Source organism: Pteronotus mesoamericanus, unplaced genomic scaffold (assembly GCF_021234165.1).
Source record: "Pteronotus mesoamericanus isolate MK-2021 breed Mesoamerican mustached bat unplaced genomic scaffold, CSHL_Meso_final contig_657, whole genome shotgun sequence".
NCBI classification, from domain to species: domain Eukaryota; kingdom Metazoa; phylum Chordata; class Mammalia; order Chiroptera; family Mormoopidae; genus Pteronotus; species Pteronotus mesoamericanus.
In genome coordinates, this window is record NW_026555229.1 from 2,822,714 (window position 1) to 2,844,072 (window position 21,359).

At 40.1% G+C, this 21,359-nt stretch overlaps 1 protein-coding gene across 3 annotated transcripts in view; it reads right to left on the reverse strand.

Annotated features, from left to right (window-relative positions):
- HPSE2 (heparanase 2 (inactive)) overlaps positions 1–21,359 on the reverse strand; it is a 650,239-nt gene that overhangs the window by 142,785 nt on the left and 486,095 nt on the right. For all 3 annotated transcript variants that reach the window (XM_054581334.1, XM_054581333.1, XM_054581332.1), the window contains one exon: positions 5,114–5,207. In XM_054581334.1, coding sequence (XP_054437309.1) covers positions 5,114–5,207 — 94 coding nt within the window. The remainder of the gene's footprint in view (positions 1–5,113; positions 5,208–21,359) is intronic.

The window sequence follows — 21,359 nt, forward strand, 5'->3', positions numbered from 1 at the left end:
TTGGTTGAGAACAAAGGTTCTTTATTTGAACTATTAATTACTTTAAAAGAATTAAGTATTCCTCTGCCTTACATACTTCCATAATCCTGCAACTAAGATATACTGGAAAAAGTGGCATAATGTTACTGTGTTTGCTTAAATTTCAAGAGTTAATCTTTATCAAATATTATCAGCAATCATAAGCAATGATAATATTAGCAAAAGAATGATCATGGTTATATCATGAACCATATAAACCATACCCTCTACCATATACACCCACAAGCAGGAGTCCTCTGCTCACACCTTAGGAAGAACTGTATAAATAACAACTTGTCTATCCTTTAAGTGTTAGCCTGAATGTTACTTCCTTTGGGAGGATTTTTTATATTTCTCTTCCTTCAGAAGGTAGCTATTTCCCACTGTGGGCACCCATAGCACCCTATATGTTCCTATTATAGGAGACAGTGCATCTCACTCTCATTGTTTGCTTCATTAACTATTTTCCCACTAGACCATAGGTCTATGAACACAACTACCATATCAGTCTTGCTTACCATTTTATCCTCAGGGTCTGAAAAATACTAAGAATGTTATAACCAGCTGAAAAATGAAGGAAGAGAAGAAAGAAGGAAGGAAAGAGGAAGAAGGAACTTTTCAACTATTAGGGAAGCCAATTGTCAGCTTATTTAGTATTTAAAATGCAATCATATAGTCAGTATTCTTGGAAATTCTTCCCTTGTGACTGGGATTTCACCAACTCCTTCCTGTACTTATTGAATTGCTGAAAATAATAACAAAAAGTGTTATTTCCTCCTCTGATTCCTCTAGGAGATGAAGACACAAATCACTGAATCCAAGTGACTCAAGCCAAAGTGGTTCTTCTTGGTCCTTACGTCATTGTTCTGGAGTCAGCCCAGCTATCCACACTATACCATCTGTACGGTATCCTAAACATCTCTTGCTTTCCCAACTGACCCTTGCCTGCATTGTTAGATTCTCAACTGTTTTCCCTTGACTCATCTCCCAAAGTACAGATGATTATCCTCAATTCTAATGGAAGGGAGAGAGAGTGTGGATCAGCCAAAGTGGGTTGTCCAAACACTGTCTCTGTTTAGCTTTCAAAAGCATCATGTAAATTTTCATATTACAGGAATTCACCCACTTCTCAGAAAACTGACAATTCTTATAAGTGGCAGTCCAAATTTGGAAACCACAGCTGTTTTTAGCAATTGAGTTATTGCGTTTCAGGTGCCAAAAATATCACCTATCATACTCTCCAGGGTTCAAAGAAAGAGAAAGAGAAAAGAAGCAAAAAAATTGAGGATAAAGGTAGCATGAAGCTTCTTCAGTTACATAAATTATTAAAAATAACTACAATAACTGAAACCACAATAATAATAACATAAAGAATCAGCATTCAATAGCAGTGAACAAAAAGAAAGGGCTTTACATACCCTTCCTAATCTTCCCAAGAAGGAAGGTAGTGTTCTTAGCATCTTAATTTTACAGATAAAGAAAGAGAATCAGAGAAATTAAATAATGTCCCAAGGTCACACCACTAAGCCTGAACTCCAACCCAAGCCACGAGACTTCAAATCCTGTATCCTATTTCTTATTCAAACAGGCTCACCACTGATTTACCTAACCAATCCCATAAAAATCCATTTTGGAGGCAAATTGACCCTTTTTCTGTCACTGTGGGCCTGCGGGGAGGGGGAGAAGGATGTTATTAGGACTGCTCTGAACTTCCCAAAGTACAGAAAAAAGCAAAGATTTCATTTCCAGCTTTTGGATGTGGGTTCCACGTAATATTAAAATCTTACTTGGCTCATGTCCAAACTGATTTTGGGAACTCGCAAGAAAGCAGTTTGGTCACTCTGCCCTGGTTTGCACCTTGGACTCTAAGTTTCTATACTCCCTTCCTACCCACAGGGGACTTCAGGAACAGGAAAAGCACCTTTTCCACTGGCAAAGCTTGGTGACCCTTCTCTAGTCTTCTACCAGCCCTCATCTCCCCAGGGCAGGCCAGTACTTAGCACATCCTGGGCTGTGGTGAGAGACCTCATCCTGAAGACCCTAACAACTGGGTCCAGGCTGCTGCAGTCAATGGAGAGCCTACCCTGTACATCAAGTCTCAGGAAGTCTGTGATCAGGTAATACCTCCAGCAGATACCCATGTAAGGCAAAATCTGGCAGCAGCTTTGTGAGAGAAAGCTGGAAAAAGAAAACTAGGAGGGAAATAACTGAAAGGGCTACTAAATGAAACATGGATGATAGAACTTTGGCAGACAGTATTTTCCAAAAATAACTGCAAAAATATTTCTGGTCCTATACACTCTTCTTGAATCCTGTCACTCCCCCACCAAGCAGAGTTTATTTCCTTTCCCCTTGACCGTCTATCAGTCTTGAAGTGTCTCAATAAATTATTGTTGAAGCGATGCCCTGTAACTTCTGAGAGTAGGTTAGAAAAGGTGATACAGTTTCCACCTGGCTCTCTTGGGTTTCCGGCTTTAGAACCTTGGGAGGAAGCCCAGGCTACAGAAAGAGCTCAGATGTAGGTATCCAGTTATCAGTCCCACAAAGGTGCTAGTTGACAGCTGGCATCAACTAACTGCCACATGCCTGAATCCACAAGCTTTATAATGATTCCTTTTGAGTCACAACAGCCTTTGAGTCTTCCAGTGAAAGCTTCAGACATGATAGAAGAAAAATAAGTCATCCCACAGTTCTCTCTGGGAATTCCTTACCCATAGAACCCACGGGCATAGTCAATGGTTGTTTTAAGCCACTAAGTTTTGGGGTTATTTGTTATGCAGCAAGACACGATCAGAACAGGAACTGAAGCCTGAAGGGACTTCTGGGTATGTTCTATTTGCAATAGCAAAAGGTAACTCCGGGCCCTAATGCAAATTCTAGCTGTCGCCTGCCATGTGCCTTCTACATGTAGGTCATTTGTTTCTCTTATAAGTTCCATTCTTTCTCCCTGCAACTGCACTTTGCCCTCCTCATCCAAGAGACATGTTTTTAAAGCTCTGAATCTTAACTGCGCACACAGAGTTTGAGCCTTTTTTCCTTTGGCCATGCCTACTACACAAACCAGGTGATAAGCTTAGCTTATTAATTTCAGTCTTTGAACATTCTCTGATGGTTAAGGAGTATGCAGTAGTGGAGGGTAATGGGTTGTGGGAAGAAAGGAAAGAATCTAACTCCTGACACCTTTGCCTTAGTTCTGACTTGGAGCTTTTTGTTCTACTTAAAAAATTATACGACTACAGCTAGAACCTTCACTGTCAGTGCCATGATACCACTGAATCATTTTATTTCCACTTTGACTAGGTCAAGACCAGAAAAGTAAAAAATACAGGGACTTGTCTATTTTGTACAATGTTGTAATACAAATGCTTGGAATGGCGCCTGGAACACAGTAAGCACTCAATAAATATCTACTGAATGGAAGAATGAATGAATAAATAAATGAGATCTATTTACCCCCTCCATTTAGAGAGAGCATTACTTAACATTGGATTAGCATAATATGCTTAGAAAACTGTAATGTTCAATAGGTTGGCATTGTGTAGCATTAGGTAGTGTTTCTCAACCCCTCAAAGTAAGCATTAAACCTTAAGCTATGAGTTCCTCAAGAGCAGACATCATGTTTTTTTCATTTTGTATCCCAGAACCTGGAACTTTGGTACTTGCTAAGTGCTCAGTAAATATTAAATATTTAAATATTAAAAACTAAATAAATGTCAAACACTGACAGATATTTCAAGTCATTTAGTTCTCCTAGGCTGTGCCCAGTAGATGGCAGTGACAGATGAGAGTACTGGCCAATACACCTGATTCTCAGAGAGGTCAGACAGGGATGCACATGTCCAGAAGTCCTGAGGCTTACCAGTCTCTATAACCTTTTAATAATAAGAGGACTCAAAAGGATATTTGTAATCTGAGTATAACATTTGTATGAATGCAAAAAAGGTTACAGACTTCCACTTTAACAATCAAAAGTGGTTATCTATGATTGCTGTTATTTACACAGGATTTTATTTCACAGCTAATTTTATATACAAGTCATTCATTTATTTGTCTGTTCACTTATTTATTCATCCCATATTAATGGCAGCTGATCTGTTGCTATTTTTCTGCAAAGATTTATTTAATCTGCTCAAGAGATAGTTGAGTGTTCAAAAGGTCCCCATTCCCTGGAGAAGGGCCTGATTAGGTAACAAAAGATGTGAGATCACCATTTTGAAGGGGCAGATGGAAATTGTAGATATAAGATCCTCATGATTCAGAATTAACTAATCCAGTATATTTCAAAATGTGATCTGCATTGGGTAGAGTCACTTAACAGATGACTATTAAATATGGAGATGTCTGGGATCCACTCTAGGCATACTAAGTTGTAATATCAGAAGTGAGATTGGAAACTTTATGCGCAAGCTCTGGTGATTTTGACTCTACTCAAGTTTGAGAACTATTGATCAAAGGTGTCTTGTTAATAGGACCTACATGCAATTGCTTAATATGGCTTTCCTCACATCTCTACTTGTTATCTGGCTGATTCTACAACATCTAGAAATACTATAAATATGGTTCCCAATTGCCAATTCCACAGGTCAAAATTTCACTGAAAAAATGTAATAATTTTCTTCTTCAGCTAATCCAAAATCAACTCCTGCAAAAAAGAAAACAGAGTAAACCTATCCTTAAGAAACTCACAATTTAGAAGCAAAATATTACAAAATATTTGTTACAAAGAACATGTATGAATGACCCACAGACATGGACAACAGTGTGGGAATTGACTGTGGGAGTGGGAGGATGGGACAGGCAGAGGAGAGCAAAGGGGGGAAAATAGGGACAACTGTAATAGAATAACAATAAAAAATGATTAAATAAAAAATAGAGAATCTTTTAAACCTTGGTGTATAACATTCCAACCCTTCTCAATTTGAAAAACAATAAACAATCACCAACTATGAGAGGGAGCTCTGGACCATGCAAATCTGGACTACACTATTTTTCTACCCTGCTTCCCACAGTGCTGACGTCCATCTACGCCCCTGTGACCTTTGCCTTGCCTTACCCCCAGACTGTCTTCTCCTCTTCCCAGGAGGCTTTTACTCACTTTCTGAATTTTCCTAATCTGGTCAGAGAGTGTATCTAACAGGCGAGTTTTCAGGAAGTCCATCACCTTGACCACCCGGCCATCAATGTAGCAACTGGAATAAAAATAAAATAAAAATCAGACAAAATTTTGAGTAGGAGACTACATATACTTCACTAGCCAGAGGTCTCTGTTGCCTGAGAAAAGAGCCCAGGATTCACCTGGGTTCTTATATCCTAAAACGTTTGATCCTGAGTACTTTTCAAGTAAATAATATACTTTTCTCCTTCTTTTTAAAAATTTTATTAAATTTATTGGGGTGACATTGGTTAATAAAATTATATAGGTTTCAGGTGAACAATTCTGTAATACATCATCTGCATATTGCATTGTATGTTTATCATCCAAACTTCAGTCTTCTTCCATCTCCATGTGTGGGCTAATAGTGTGATTTTTTTTTTCAGTCTTTGTCACATGAAACTGCATTGCTTGCTCTATAGGAATAGATAGGAATCTGTAAAACAAATTGGGTAATGGAGAAAAGCTTCTATTTCCACCCTAGGGGGAAAAAATCAACACCTATCCCATACCATCCCTATTTAGACCTTAAAGTAATAAAGGTATGTGAGAGGTTTGAAAGAATACTCAAACATTTTTATAGGTTTCCACACCTTTATATAAGAAAACAAACACCAACCACAAAAATCTGATTTAGTGTACAGTGAGTGGGTCTCAAAAGATTTTACCTCCCTGGACGAAATACCTTATAGTCAACCTTCTTTTACTATCTCCAAAGTAAATGAATGGTGAATGAATGAATAAACAAATAAGTGAGTTGGATATATTAAAGTGCAGGAGCCTTCTCCTAAAACAATAAGAAGGCACTCGTAGGTGGCTGGTGAACAGGTTTTGTTAGGTACCTTCAGTGAAAAATCAAGTTGTCCTGATACTATGCTGTGAGCATTTAACTCACAGTTCCTGCTTCTTGAGGACCCTCTTTGTGAATTCTTACTCTTAAATTCTAAGCTGAGACTGGCCCAGGGTTAGGTGACTCAACCCTTCCCATCCCCATCTTCGCAAAATTCCAAATTAGATCAACTAAACCAATGCTTATGAGTCCCAGGTATCTTTTCCAGCCCACTTAGGTCTCATTGATTGATGGCTAACAATAGATTATTTCATTTTTAACAACACCAACCAATCAGTACACATTATAGAACAATGTGAAAATTCTTTTTTAATGTCAAATTCCCATACCAGTATATGATGTAGTAGAATGGTTAACTTTTTTTAATTGTAAAGCACATGCTCTGGTTGAAGGGAGGGTGGGAGATGACCCCCCCCCGCCCCATTCAGCCTTCCCTTTGGCCTCCCTCACTACCTCAGACACCTCCACAGAATCCAACATTGGTATGTTGCAGAGAGTATGGGTTTTGGAGCCAGAGATTTTTGAGTTCAAATTCCAAATCAGGTATTTCCTATCTATGTGATCTTGCACAAGAGAGTTGGCCTCTATCAGCCTTAATTTTCTTATTCTTAAAAGAGAGGTAACATATTAACTTCTCAGTATTAACTAAAGTTTAAGCATATAAACCTAAAGTGTCTGGCACGCAGTAGGAACTAACTCATTTTTTTTCTAATTTCTCTAATTTTCAGCTTACAAAGATGGGGCCATAAACAATATGGGACTGATTAAATTAGTTTGAGTATAGAATTCTAAAAGTGGAGCACTTAGGGAAAAAAAGGTGGTGGAGGAGTGAATGGGAGTCATGCTGACCTCCTCCCCCCAAGACCAAACTGGAAGTGCGACTAAATAGTGGATAAATCACCTGGAAAACAATGGAACGACAGTGGGAGAGGAGCCTTGGAGACATGGACAGACAGTGGATTCGATCTCACACATCCCAACGGGTGAGGAGTGTGGTGGAGGCTTGAGAGGGTGGGCTGGGTGCCCACGGGCACTAGCACCAGAGGGACATTGAAATGGCCAGTTAGCTCCCCCTGAGAAGAATGGGGTCTGAATCATAAACAGGGACCTCTAAACCACAGCAGCTAAAACCAAGAAAATACAGACAAAACGCAACCCTGAAAAGTTTAGGGGCGCTCTCTGCCAGAGACAGGTGGCTGGGGATGCAAAGAGACATTTAAAGGGCCAACACAAAAATTGCAGTGGCAGCCACCCTCCTTGATCTCTGGGTAGAGGCGGCAGTAGGGTGGGCTGGTTCCTGGGAAAAGACTGGTGAGGAAAACTTTGTGAGGAGAACTGAGACGGCGGCCAGTGGAGCCCTGGTGATAACGCACCTCCCACTCTGCCGCTACCATCTCGCTCAGGCATAAGGGAATCAATTAACCTGCCTTTTGTGCACTCCGCACACAGCTTGTGCATGTGAGCTGGAGGGCTGAGTGCAGACTGGCTGGGAGAGCCTTGAAGAGAGACTGGAGACGGAGGCATTAGGGAAAGAACGGGAGGAGGAACCGGGGAGTCCGGACTCCCTACTCATTCTGTAGTCTCCCTTGTGGGCTGGAAAGGCGTGCCCCCAAAGAGGCAGAAGCGGGGCACGCATGAACCAGACTATCTGCGATTGAAACGCAGTCCACACAGGTGGTGGATCCTTGGCCGAAGGGGTCACGGAACTGCCCGGAGGCCCCTGAGGAGAGACTGGAAATGGAGGCATTGGGGAAAGAACGGGAGGAGGAACCGGGGAGTCCCGACTCCTTCTCCTTCCCGTAGTCTCCATTGTGTGGGAAGAGTTCACACACTCAAAGAGCCAAAAACCAAAAACGACACAATAGACACCCCAAAATCACCCAGTGCAGGCATGCACACTTGTGCTAAGTGGCCGGTGAGGGTTGGCGGGCGTGTGTATGGACCTGCGTGGGCTGGCAAGGACTCCCACAGATTGGCACCGATATGGCCTGTGAGGGAGTGCGTAGAGCAGCGAGGGCAGGTGTAAATTGACCCGTGCAACCCGCGATTGCGGAGTGGCTGACAGAATTAGTAGATCCCGGGCCGAAGGGGTCACAGAGCTGCCCAGAATCTGTGGAGACTGGAGACAGGATTAACCAGAATCCTAGAGCTGACTTCCTCCCATTTCCATAGTCTCCATTTGGTGAGGGCAAGAAACTCACCCAAAGAGCCAAAAGCGGGGAAAGGACAAAATAGAAGACCCTAAACTGACCAGTGCCAGGGTGCCCGCCGGCCAGGGAGGCCAGACGAGTACGCGAGGTCGCGAATAAGCCCCCTGGGCTTGGGTAAGCATGCGCGAACCCAGGCGGGCAGGGAATCCGGCCGCGCCGGGGAGTGCGCTCAAGGAGACGGAGTCAGAGTGCAGAGCGATCCAAAGAAATAGACCATCGCTGACCGAAGGGGTCACAGAGCTGCCCAAAGCAGGAGTCAGAAACAGACAGAAGACTCCTGGAAGGCTCAAACAAACGACCCAAGGTCATATAGGGTCAACAACTGACATCATCAGAGGCAGGCCCAGAAAGAAAAATAAAGGGATAAATAAATAAATAAATAAATAAATAAATAAAAAGACCCACCTACTATCATAGAAGTTTAATCCACAAAGTCAGGAAATCTAGATGGCCCAATTGAAGCAGAAGCAAAAATAAATAAATAAATAAATTACTTAACAGACTCTCACAAAAATGGGAAGAAAAAGAAGTTCCCCCCACATGAATGGAAAAGGGGAATCCCCACATAGAGAGCTAAATGAAATAGAGGCAAGGGAACTATCAGACACTGAATTCAAAACAATGGTTCAAAGGAAGTTCAACGAGCTCAGCCAGCTCAAAGAGAACTATGAGAAACTGCAGAGAAACTATCAGGATCTTACAACAAACTATATCAACCTGGAAAAGGTCATAGAAACTATCAAGAAGACATAAGAGGATATGAAGAATATCATTTCTGAATTGAAGAACACAGTAGAAGGAATCCAGAGCAGGCTGGATGAAGCCGAGGATCGAATCAGTGAGATGGAGGATAAGGTAGAAAAAAAGCTCCCAGAAAGAACAAGAAATGGAAAAAAGACTCAAAAAGAATGAAGAGGCATTTAGGGAAATGCAGGACAACCTGAAACGCAATAATATCCGTATAATAGGGATCCCAGAAGGAGAAGAAGAGGAGCGAGGGATAGAGAACCTCCTCAAAAAAGTAATGATGGAAAATTTCCCTAATTTGAGGAGAGAAGGACTCTCATGGATCCAGGAGGCACAGAGGACCCCACTCAAGAGGGACTCAAGGAGGTCCACTCCAAGACACATCATCATTAAAATGGCAAATGTCAAAGACAAAGAGAGAATCCTCAAGGCAGCAAGGGAGGAGGAGAAAGTAACATAGAAGGGGGCCCCGATACGCCTAGGAGCTGACTTCTCAACAGAAACACTACAAGCCAGAAGGGAATGGCAACAAATATTCCAAGCCATGAAAAGCAAGGGCCTACAGCCAAGGCTGCTCTACCCAGCAAGGCTCTCAATTAAAATAGAAGGAGAAATAAGGAGTATTCCAGACAAGAGACGACTAAAAGAATACATCTGTACCAAACCAGCACTCCAAGATATGCTAAGGGGACTGGTTTAAGCAGATGAAGGAAAAGAATGAGAAAGAGAGGAACACAGGTACAAAGAGAAAAGATGGGTAAGTTTCTATCAGTAATATCTCTCAATGTGAATGGACTAAATGCCCCAATCAAAAGACACAGGGTAGCTGAATAGATAAGAAAACATGACCCACACATATGCTGCCTACAAGAGACCCACCTCAGAGCAAGAGACCTACACAGATTGAAAGTAAAGGGATGGAAAAAAATATTCCAAGCAAATGGGCAAGAGAAAAGGGCCGGGGTTGCCATACTTGTATCAGACAAAGTAGATTTCAAAACAAAAGCCATAAAGAGAGACCCAGAGGGGCACTTTATAATACTTAAAGGAAGAATCTATCAAGAAGACATCAACATTGTAAACTTATAAGCTCCCAAAATAGGAGCCCCCAAGTTTATAAGGAAATTGTTGGACAACTTCAAAAAAGATATAGACAGCAACACACTGATAGTAGGGGATTTCAACACCCCACTGTCAAAAATGGACAGATCTTCCAAACAAAACATTAATAAACATATTGTGGCGCTGAAAGACACACTGAATCAAAGAGACTTAACTGACATATATAGAACCTTACATCCAAAAGAAGAAAAATACACATTCTTTTCAAATGCTCATGGCAGTTTTTCAAAGATAGACCACATGATAGCACACAAAGCAAACCTCAGCAAATTCAGGAAAATCGAAATAATACCAAACTTTTTCTCAGACCACAAAGGCTTGAAACTGGAAATCAACATCAAAGAGAAATTTCAAAAACTTGCAAACTCATGGAGACTGAGCACTAGACTATTAAACAATGAATGGGTCAATAATGAGATAAGAGAAGAAATCAAAAAATTTCTGGAAACAAATGAAAATGAACAGACAACAGGCCAAAACCTATGGGACACAGCAAAGGCGGTCCTGAGAGGGAAGTTCATAGCAATACAGGCTTACCTAAAAAAGATAGAAACATTTCAAATAAAAGACCTAACACTACAACTTCAGGAATTGGAGAAACAACAACAAATAAATCCCAGAGCAAGTAGAAGGAAAGAAATAGTCAAGATTAGAGCAGAACTGAATGACATAGAGACAAAAAAAACAATTCAAAGGACCAACCAATCCAGAAGCTGGTTCTTTGAAAAGATAAATAAAATCGACAAGCCTTTAAGCAGACTCATCAAGAAAAAAAAGGGAGAGGACCCAAATTAATAATATCAGAAACGAAAAAGGAGAAATAACAACTGATACCACAGAAATACAAAGGATTGTCAGAAACTACTATAAACAATTATATGCCCAGAAATTTGAAAACCTGGATGAAATGGACACATTTTTAGAAAATTATAATCTTCCAACACTGAAGGAGGAAGAAACAGAAAGCTTGAACAAACCGATAACAGCTGGGGAAATTGAAGCAGTCATCAAGAAACTCCCGGCACACAAAAGCCCAGGGCTGGACGGTTTCACAGGAGAATTTTACAAAACATTTAAGGAAGAGCTAACCTCTGTTCTTCTCAGACTATTCCAAATAATCCAAGAGGAGGGAAGACTCCCAGACTCTTTCTATGAGGCCAGCATCACCCTCATCCCAAAACCAGATAAAGACCCTACAAAGAAAGAAAACGACAGGCCAATTTTGCTGATGAAGATAAATGCTAAAATCCTGAACAAAATATTGGCAAACCGCATCCAGCAATACATTAAAAAGATTATCCACCACGATCAAGTGGTATTCATCCCAGGAATGCAGGGATGGTTCAATATACGCAAGTCAATAAACATAATACATAACATAAATAAAAGACAAAAACCACATGATCATCTCGATAGACGCAGAAAAAGCATTCAATAAGGTACAGCACCCATTTATGATCAAAACACTCAGCAAAATGGGAATAAATGGGGCAACATAATAAAGGCCATATATGAAAAACCTACAGCCAATACCATACTCAATGGGCAAAAACTGAAAGCTTTCCCACTAAGATCAGGAACACGATAAGGATGTCCACTTTCACCGTTTCTTTTCAACATCGTATTGGAAGTCCTAGCCAGAGCGGTCAGACAAGAAAAAGAAATAAAAGGCATCCAAATAGGAAAGGAGGAAGTAAAGCTATCCTTGTTTGCAGATGACATGATAGTGTACATAGAAAACCCTGTAGACTCTACCAAAAAACTCCTCAACCTAATAAGTGAATTTGGCAAAACAGTGGGATACAAAGTCAATATTCAGAAATCAAAGGCATTTTTGTACACCAGTAATGAAATACAAGAAGAAGAAATCAGAAAAAAAATACCATTCGATATAGCAAGAAGAAAAATAAAGTACATAGGCATAAATTTGACCAAAGACGTAAAAGACCTGTAAGCAGAAAACTATACAACATTGAAAAAAGAAATTAAGGAAGACACAAATAAATGGAAGCATATACTGTGCTCATGGAATGGAAGAATTAATATCATCAAAATGTCCATACTACCCAAAGCAATTTATAGACTCAACGCAATCCCTATTAAGAAACCAATGACATATTTCACAGAAATAGAACAGACATTTCAAAAATTTATATGGAACCATAAATGACCCTGAATAGCCGCAGCAATTTTGAGAAAGAAAAACAAAGTAGGGGGGATCACAATACCGAACATCAAACTCTACTACAAAGCCACTATACTCAAAACAATCTGGTACTGGCACAAGAACAGACCCATAGACCAGTGGAACAGAATAGAAAGCCCAGAAATAAGCCCAGGTCTCTATGAGCATCTAATATTTGACAAAGGGGGCAGAAGCATAAAATGGAGCAATAATAGCCTTTTCAACAAATGGTGTTGGGAAAGCTGGACGGCTACATGCAAAAAATTGAAATTGGATCATCAGCTGACACCATACACAAAAATAAACTCAAGATGGATAAAAGACTTAAATATAAGTCGTAACATCATCAAAGTCCTAGAGAACATTGGCAGGAAACTCTCAGATATCCCATGCAGCAATTTTTCACTGATATGTCTCCTAAAGCAAGGGACATAAAGGAAAGAATAAACAAGTGGGACCTCATCAAAATAAGAAGCTTCTGCGCAGCGAAAGAAAACATCAGCAAAATGAAAAGGGAGCCAACCGTATGGGAAAATATACTCGCTAATGATACATCACATAGAAGTTTGGTCTCCAAGATACATAAAGAACTCACTCAACTTCACTCTAAGAAGACAAACGATCCAATCAAAACATGGGCAAAGGACCTGGGCAGATGCTTTTCTAAGGAGGAGATACAGAGGGCCCAGAAGCATTTGAAAGAATGCTCGGCATCACGAGCCATCAGAGAAATGCAGATCAAAACCACCATGAGGTACCACCTCACACCGGTCAGAATGGCCATCATAAACAGATCCACAAACAACAGGTGCTGGCGAGGCTGTGGAGAAAAAGGAACCCTAGTACACTGTTGGTGAGAATGCAGACTGGTGCAGCCACTGTGGAAAGCAGTGTGGAATTTCCTCAGAAAGCTGAAAATGGAACTGCCTTTTGATCCAGTGATTCCCCTGCTGGGACTATACCCTAAGAATCCCTAAATGCAAATTCAAAAGAACCTATGCACCCCAATGTTCATAGTAGCACAATTGAATAGCCAAGTGTTGGAAGCAACCTAAATGCCCATCAGTAGCTTATTGGATCAAAAAGTGATGGTACATATACACAATGGAATACTACGCAGCAGAAAGAAAAAAAGAACTACTAAACTTCGTGATAGCATGGATGGAACTAGAGAGCATTATGCTACGCGAAATAAGCCAGGGAGTGAAAGACAAATACCATATGATCTCACCTATAAGTGGAACCTAACCAACAATACAAAGATGCAAGGAAAATAAGACCAGCAACACTGAAAGGAAAAGAAACCAACAGAGACAAGAAGGAAGGAGGGAGGTGGGGCGGGGAAAAGGAAGGGAAGGGGAAAGTCAAGGAACATATAGCAAGGACTCATGGACAAAACCAAAGGGGAAGAGCTGAGGGAGGGAAAGAGGGAGGGGGCAAGGGAAAGTGGTGGGGGGTAGGCAGAGACAAATGTATTTAAAAAAAAAAGAATTCTAAAAGTGGAATTGTATCAAAGGGTATATGCTTTTGAAAATTTTCGTGGTTACTTGTAGTAGGGAATAAAACAAAACAATGACATGAACTTTCACCTCATTCCTGGTACAAATGCTAGACTCAGATACAGTAAACATTTATTATGTGCAACCCAGAGTGGTAGGCATGTCCACGTCCATTACCTCCTATTAGTACTTCAATATTAGTACCTCTGGTTTTTAAAAAAAGTTGTGATTAGACAGCATACTACATGAAAGCTAGACATATTAACACATAGTGTTAAAATTGAAAACAATTCATGCAATGTTAATCTAACACACATTAAAAGACATGAATACTTGTTACTATTTTACATGATGATTAGGCATATGCTAAAAATGCACTGCAATTAGTGTTCTGTTATGTTTTAATCAAATATATTACAGTCTTCTCTTTGTTAGCGCCTAGTAACTATTTTACACATCAGAGTTTATATATTTTGCTGGCAACCCATACAGTTAAATACTTACCAAGATGAAAAATGCTAGGTGCACTTTTTCTATATGTAGAATTCCCTATGAACACCCTTCCTATCTCACAAATCCATGGTCCAGGGCTGAGGTACCCTTCACTCTTACCCTCCTTCCTTTTGTTTCTTTTCTCAAGTACACAGAATGTAGAGTTAGAAAACTTTGGTTCAATGCCAGCTTTGACACTTATTACTGATATGATAATTGGGTTTCCCCTTATTTAAAATTGAATTAAAAAGAAAATATAGTATTTTCACAGGGTTACTGTACCAGTCAAATCAGAAAAAAAAAAATTCTGGGCTCAGAACCTAGCACATAAAAGGAGTTCAATAACCACATCTAGCCTCCAAGGTGGGCTCTTAAGTAACCTGGACTAAAAAGTCATGGGATGAAGTGAGCAGGGGAGCACCTGTCTGGGGAAGGAAAGCACGTTCATCAACTGTAGGATTGGGAATGAGGGAAGTATCAAGCAGCAAGAGCAGACAGTACCGGTTGGTGGGAGGCAGAGGGAGGGTTGGAGAGGGCTGTGATTATGTTGCAAAATATGGAGCTTGAAAATACCTTTACAGTCAAGCAGGTAAGCTTGCTACGTCATCCTTGAGAAATGACTATCTAGCACAGGGAACCAGCTTTCATATACTAGCACTCTTCCACTGGACGACAGCTTAAAGCCATGGAAGGTGCTTCTAATATGGGTTTAAAATTTGCTCCCTTTTACTGTCCACTCAATAGCTGCTTTCTTAGACCCAAGAAATAGTCCAATGTCTCCTTCATTTAACATGTAGAGGGAGAATTCCTATAAAAACTTTGGCTTAAGCTTTTTAAAGCCTGTTCCTGGCCCCACATTTAACCTGGTAAGCTGGAATCAATCATTCTCAGTTGATCTCAGGCTATTTCTCTGGGCTGTGAATTACACTGGAGCAGGGCAGAGTTCCAGGCAGGAAGCAAGTGTGACAAGGTTATCTTATCTCAATAGTGTAGGTAAGAAGGAATCTGGGGCTATGCAGGGAGCTCATGGAAAGAAGTAAAAGCGAGAGTCTGTGAAGAAAAAACTAAAATAAAATAAAGCTCCGTGGAGTGTAAGAAAGAGGAAGGGAATGAGTGATGACTACAAATGAATGAGAGAGAATGTTTCGGAGAACACCCTGCCAAGGACATGCAGGCCACTGAGACTAGGTTGTAGGCTTGTCAAAGAAGATGAATAACTCTGTGTGAAATATCAAGGATGCAGAGAATACCAAAAAGGAAATATACAACAGGTAGTTGGAGATTTAAGGAGGATGTACAGAGAAAAGTTGAGACAGGTAATGTTGACCTGGGTGTCTTTTTCAGTTTGTAGGAAATAAATAAAGCCATGGCTGTAGAGAAGTTCTCTGAGAGAATAAGGGAAATTAAGAGAGAGGTCAGACACCCACAAAAATGTTTCTCAGCTATGGCCCTGGGCATGGCCTCAACCTTTGGCTCAGTTAAGAATCCTTTCCTTCCCCAACCTGACGGACAATGGTGTCTTTTTAATAACCTCAGTCTGAGTCAAATTCACATTGGGATGTCAGAGGAAGCCCCATATTATACAGAGACGTTTTAATAACTTTCATTTGCAATCTTAAACCCACATTTGTTTTGTACTGAGGAAGTAGGAACTTTGGTCCTCCAGGAATTTAGTATCACTTTTAAGAGGGGATAATTTAACCACAGGTATGAATCTGATAAATACCTAAGCCCTTTTCTTGGGGACCCTTGAACACTTAGCTTTCTCTACTTAACCCTTCAGAAGCTGCTAAGAAAACATTGAACATCAACAATCTGTGGTTATTTTAAAAGTCCCTGCCTATTACAGAGCATTCTTTCTCTGACAATGGCTGCCTGTAGTGAGGGGCCCAGCACATCTCTTAGATTTGGATATGGAGGAGGTGGGGTAGCCTGCGGTAACCATTTGGTAAGAGTCAATTGTTAAAAATGAGGATGACGGTGATGCCTCACTAAGACTAGGTAAAAGAAGTAGAATCAGATTCCAACTGACTATCCAGTGACCTGGGGGCAACGGTCTGCTTTTCTCTGCCTTTCTCACTGGAATTGATAAAGATGATTCTTAGCTACCAACCAGTCTCTCCAGAAGAGTTAATTCATTTCATAATGGCTACAAAGGTGCCAGGAGTCTAAATAAATCAGAGAGAGAAGGAAGGATTGAGGGAAGGAAAGAAAGAAGGGAGAGAGAAAGGAAATTCATCATTTAGAGGTACTTCCACATAAACCCTGGCAGAATGGTTGGTTCTAGAAACACTAATACTGATATATTTAGGTAAGTCATAGTCCTCCTCCAAGCTCTCTTGAAATTGCAGCATCTCTTAGGATCACACCATAGTGGCTGAGCTATTCAACTAAGAGTTGAAGCCAGGAGAGACTGTGCAGAAATGTTGAAACCTTTCTGTGCAGAAAAATAGTCTGTCTGGCTCAATACCAACAACGTTCAACCCTTCTTCTGCTGGTCTGTAGATTGGCAGATAATATCAAGCACACATCTGGGGAGGTAGCAAAGATGACAGAATATACAAAATGAATGGGACCATTTACCAATTCATTCACCAACTCTCCTGCCCTCCACAGTTTTAAATTTTATTTCCAGTTTAATATATTTCATCTTATTTAAAGTTTTACCCTTTATATGGAAAATGGTGTGGGGATTGACTAAGGAAAAAGGGGGGCTGGAGGAAGAGGGCAAAAGGGGGAAATTGGGACAACTGTTATAACATAAACAATAAAAAACTTTAAAGAAAATGCATACAAAAATTAAAATATAAGAATGAACAATCACTGAGAAGCCCAACACCAAGAGAGACCCCTTGTTAAAATTTTGCTGTATACCCTTTCAGAGTTTTTCATAGTAAACACACATAAAATTGCTCACAATTAGTTATTTTTAATAACTTACTCCAGATCCTATTCTACAAGCATATAAACTTAAAACTGTCCCACGCTAGACTCCCAAGCCCATCTCACTGGGATACTGACAGAAACGTTAGAGACGCTAGGCTTCAGGTCATCTTACTCTGACTTTAATTCTGCTCTGTCCATTTAGGGATCCTCTGCCAGGGGCAGGTCTCATCTCCTTTCTGTCTCTGCCAGCCAGGTTTTAGCCTGGGCTCCCCTTCCCGCTTCTCCAGGTCCCTAGATCCAGCCCTCAGCATTGTATGTACTACAATTAGCCACTTATGCCCATTAGCCTCTTAAAACATTTAATGAGGAGAGTTTGTTGGCTCCAGTGGCAGCTGGTTTTGTTTACCTGGCTCTTTACTTTAAAAGGAAAAACCTTTGCCCCTTATTATCTGACCCCTTCTTTTATTTCAGGTAATTGCATTAGTGCTGGCTTCCCCACACTCAGGAATTTCCGGACCTATTTTGCTGCCTGCTGCTTTTAGGGAGGAGGGGCAGTCTGCTCAGAATTCTAACACCCAGCCTGCTGACTGGGCAGGTAATTCCATAAAACTGAGGCCTTCCCCACTGAAGGGGGAAAAGGTTGGATAATCATTAGAACAACCCTGTTGACCTATAAAACCTATTCTGACACCTTGAAGCCAAACACTGGAGAGGCTGACTGGAGTTTCTCTAAAGCTCTGTAAATTGTATTTGTCCCTCCTCCAAAGGACCTCACTCTGGTTTCCTGCTGAGCACATTCTTCACACTTGCCTTTAGGTTGTCTTTCTGAGACTACATTATTCTTGCTCTTCTTTGCAATGGGTCAACCCTCCTATCTTGTGCTCAAAGTTACTTTGGGCAAGTAAAGCTTGGAAGAAATGAATACTATTACAAAAAATTTTTTTAAGAATACTACTAAATATTGCTGTTTCTTTGAATTTCTTAAACCAGTTCCGGTAAGTCCACACAGGAGTCACCCCGCTGATTACAAAGTTGAGGTTCAGGAATTTCCAAGAGTTAGTACTCTGAAAAGATGTTGTCATTGAAAAATGGTATAAGTAGAGCTCAGGGTTGTGGGTAAGTCCACAGGCACATAATGGGTGCTCAAAGAATACATTTAATGAAACCATGACTGCCTGAATGATCAAACCCATAATAAGTCAAAAGGGTGGCCCTGAGGCTTAAGAGCTGTTCTAAGAGCCCCAGTTTTCTTGCTCTTTTTTTCTCTCCTAATTCCTTGCACACTTTTGGTCCTGAGGCCAGGTCCTTCTCCCTCATGAACCCAGTGTATGTGGAGTGACACTGTCTCCTGGCAGAGGCTCAAACTGCTGACCCTCCTTGTAGTGCTGAGGAGAGCTCTACAAGCAGCACATAAGGACAGGGGTGGAAAAGCCACCTGCAGCTCCAGCCACTGGAGTGGACTCTGAGGAGGGCACCCCTGGGCATTTTCAGTCACAGCAAGTGATGGCATCCAAAGTATGGACAGGAGTGGATCCATGTGTTTTGGGGCTGAAACTTAAACAAATTGTGGGACCCTCTTTATGAAAAAGGAATCAAAAGTACAAAACACAAGATTAGTTACAAAAGTAAATATTTATTTAGAATGGCAAAATAAATCACAGCTCCCAGAATCAAGCCCCTTACCCATTTTGTTTTCTCAGAGCTCTTCAGGCAATTTACAGGAAATGCTCACAGAACAATGCTTCCTGATAGCATCTGCCTCTACCCCTTAACACCTAGCTAGGGTGTCCAGGTTCCAAGATGAGACAGATGTCTGAAAAAAATTTGCCCCTCTGAGTAATCTCAAGGGATACTTCCTGATTTCATTATATTCTTCAGAAAAGGGCAGAAATATGAGCAAATATTGTCATGCTCCCCATAATGACATTTTGTTCAATGGAACCTATATATGGTTGCAGTTGTAACATTATATAGCACATTATAGTACTCATGTGTTTGTGGTGCTGCTGGTATAAACAAACCTACTGCACTACCAGTCTTATAAAAGTATAGCACATACAATTATGTACAGTACATAATAATAATAAATGACTATGTTATTGATTTAGGTACTTATTATACTACACTATGTTTTTATCATTATTTTAGAGCATACTCTTTCTACTTACAAAAAAGAGTTTGCTGTAAAACAGTATGTAACAGTATGCCACGTTACTGTGGTAGCAACCTCTCACATTTCATGTTTACCTAGTTCCTTGATTGCATCATTTTCTCTTGTGCTTGATTTAATCTTCTGTTGTTTTGTACAGTAAGTAACATGCTGTATAGACTTGTAGCCTAGGAACGGTGTGATATAACATATAGTGTAGGTGTGTAGTAGGCTATACCATCTAGGTGTGTGTAAGTACACTCTGTGATGTTCATATAATCATGAAATTGCCTAATGACATAATTCCTTGTTGTTAATGGTACATGCTGTACTTCATATCCTTATCCCCTGTAGGTAAAATGTTTTTCTCCTGACTTCTTTCAAGGTTTTCTCTTTTTCTTTGGATTTTGGCAGTTTGAACATGATATTTCTTGGTGTAGTTTCTTAGTATTTACACTACTTGGTATCTATGAGCTTCCTGGGTCTATGTATGATATTTTGCCTTTCATTAATTTTGGAAACTTTTGCCATTATTACTGATTTACTTCAATTAGAACAATATTACTTCATTGTTCTTCTGTTGTGTTCTCTCTTTTTTCTCCTTCATATATTCATCTTCCAATTACATGGTACACACTTTTCAAATGTCCCATGGTTCTTGAATGTTCTGTTGTATTGTTTGTTTTTTTCATTTTTCATTTCAGTCTGAAAAATTCCTATTGACCTATTCTCAAGTTCACTGATTCCTTAGATGTGTCTGATCTCCTGACGAGCCCATCGAAGAGATTCTTCATTTCTGTTACAGTGTTTTTGATTTCTAGTATTTGCTTTTGGCCATTTTGTAGCATTTACATCTCTCTGCTTACATTATCCACCCATTATTATATATTGTGTACTTCTTCTATTAGAGCCCTGAACATATTACTCACAGTCACCATATTTTGTTGTGTATAATGCACATATTTTTGCCCAAATTTTTGAGGGAAAAATAAGGATGTGTATTATACATGGGGAGTACTAATTCTGTATCTATATAATTCTTTTATTTCTTAATTCTTTTATTTAGGCTTATGCATTAAAAGTATAACTCTAGAAAGCAATAATAATATTCATATGAAAATAATAACCTGGAATATGATAATCAGTTTGTTTCTAAATATAAATAAATGAATAATTGAATTAAAAAATTAAAATGAAAGATTTTTTTCCTGACAGTTTGAGCCAAAAATGTGGGTGCACATTATACACAGGAGTGCATTATAAATGGCAAAATACAATATTTTTAAGTCCCCGTCTAATAATTCCAACATCTGTGTCATATCTAACTCTAGTTCTGAGGCTTCTTTTGTTTGTTCAGACTGTGTGTTTTTTCCTGCTTTTTGGTATACCTTGTAATTTTTTGTTGAAAGCCAACATGCTGAATTGGGTAATGGAAACTGAGATAAACAGACATTTACTGTGAGGGTTTGGGCTAAAAGTTGGGCTATATTATGTGTTTGTTGTAGTTGTAGGTACCAGAGGCCTGAGATTTCCCTAATGTCTTGTTTGTGAGTCCTCTCTTGACTTTAGGCTTCCCTAATTACTCCTCCTCAGGGAGAGTCTGTGTGTTGCAGTTCTTTTAGCTAGAATTCACTGTTACTATATTAGCACCCTGTTGATACTGTGGTTGAGTATAGAAGAAGGATATTGTTCCCTAATTTTATGATTCAGTCTGTTTTTTACCAGGTCTGCACCTCTTGGATATGCGTGTCACTTTTTAAGTTATTCTTTCTTAGATGAGACAGGAAAGCTAGGGAAGTTAGAGTGAGAGGAATGCCTTCCTACAAAAGGGATAAGGCTCTGGTTATAACTTTTCCCTTAGAGAGCTGGCATTTGTTGAAGGGAATGCTCTGATTATATTCCACAATGATAACTCCTACTTTCCCCTGGCCAGAGCTACTAGGTGATTTTTCTTGGATTCCACAAAAGCGGAGGGTGAGGGGCTAAGACTGAAGCTTCCAGGAGTTCCTCACTTTCAAGCCAGTCCACACTAAATCTCTCTTTTGAAAG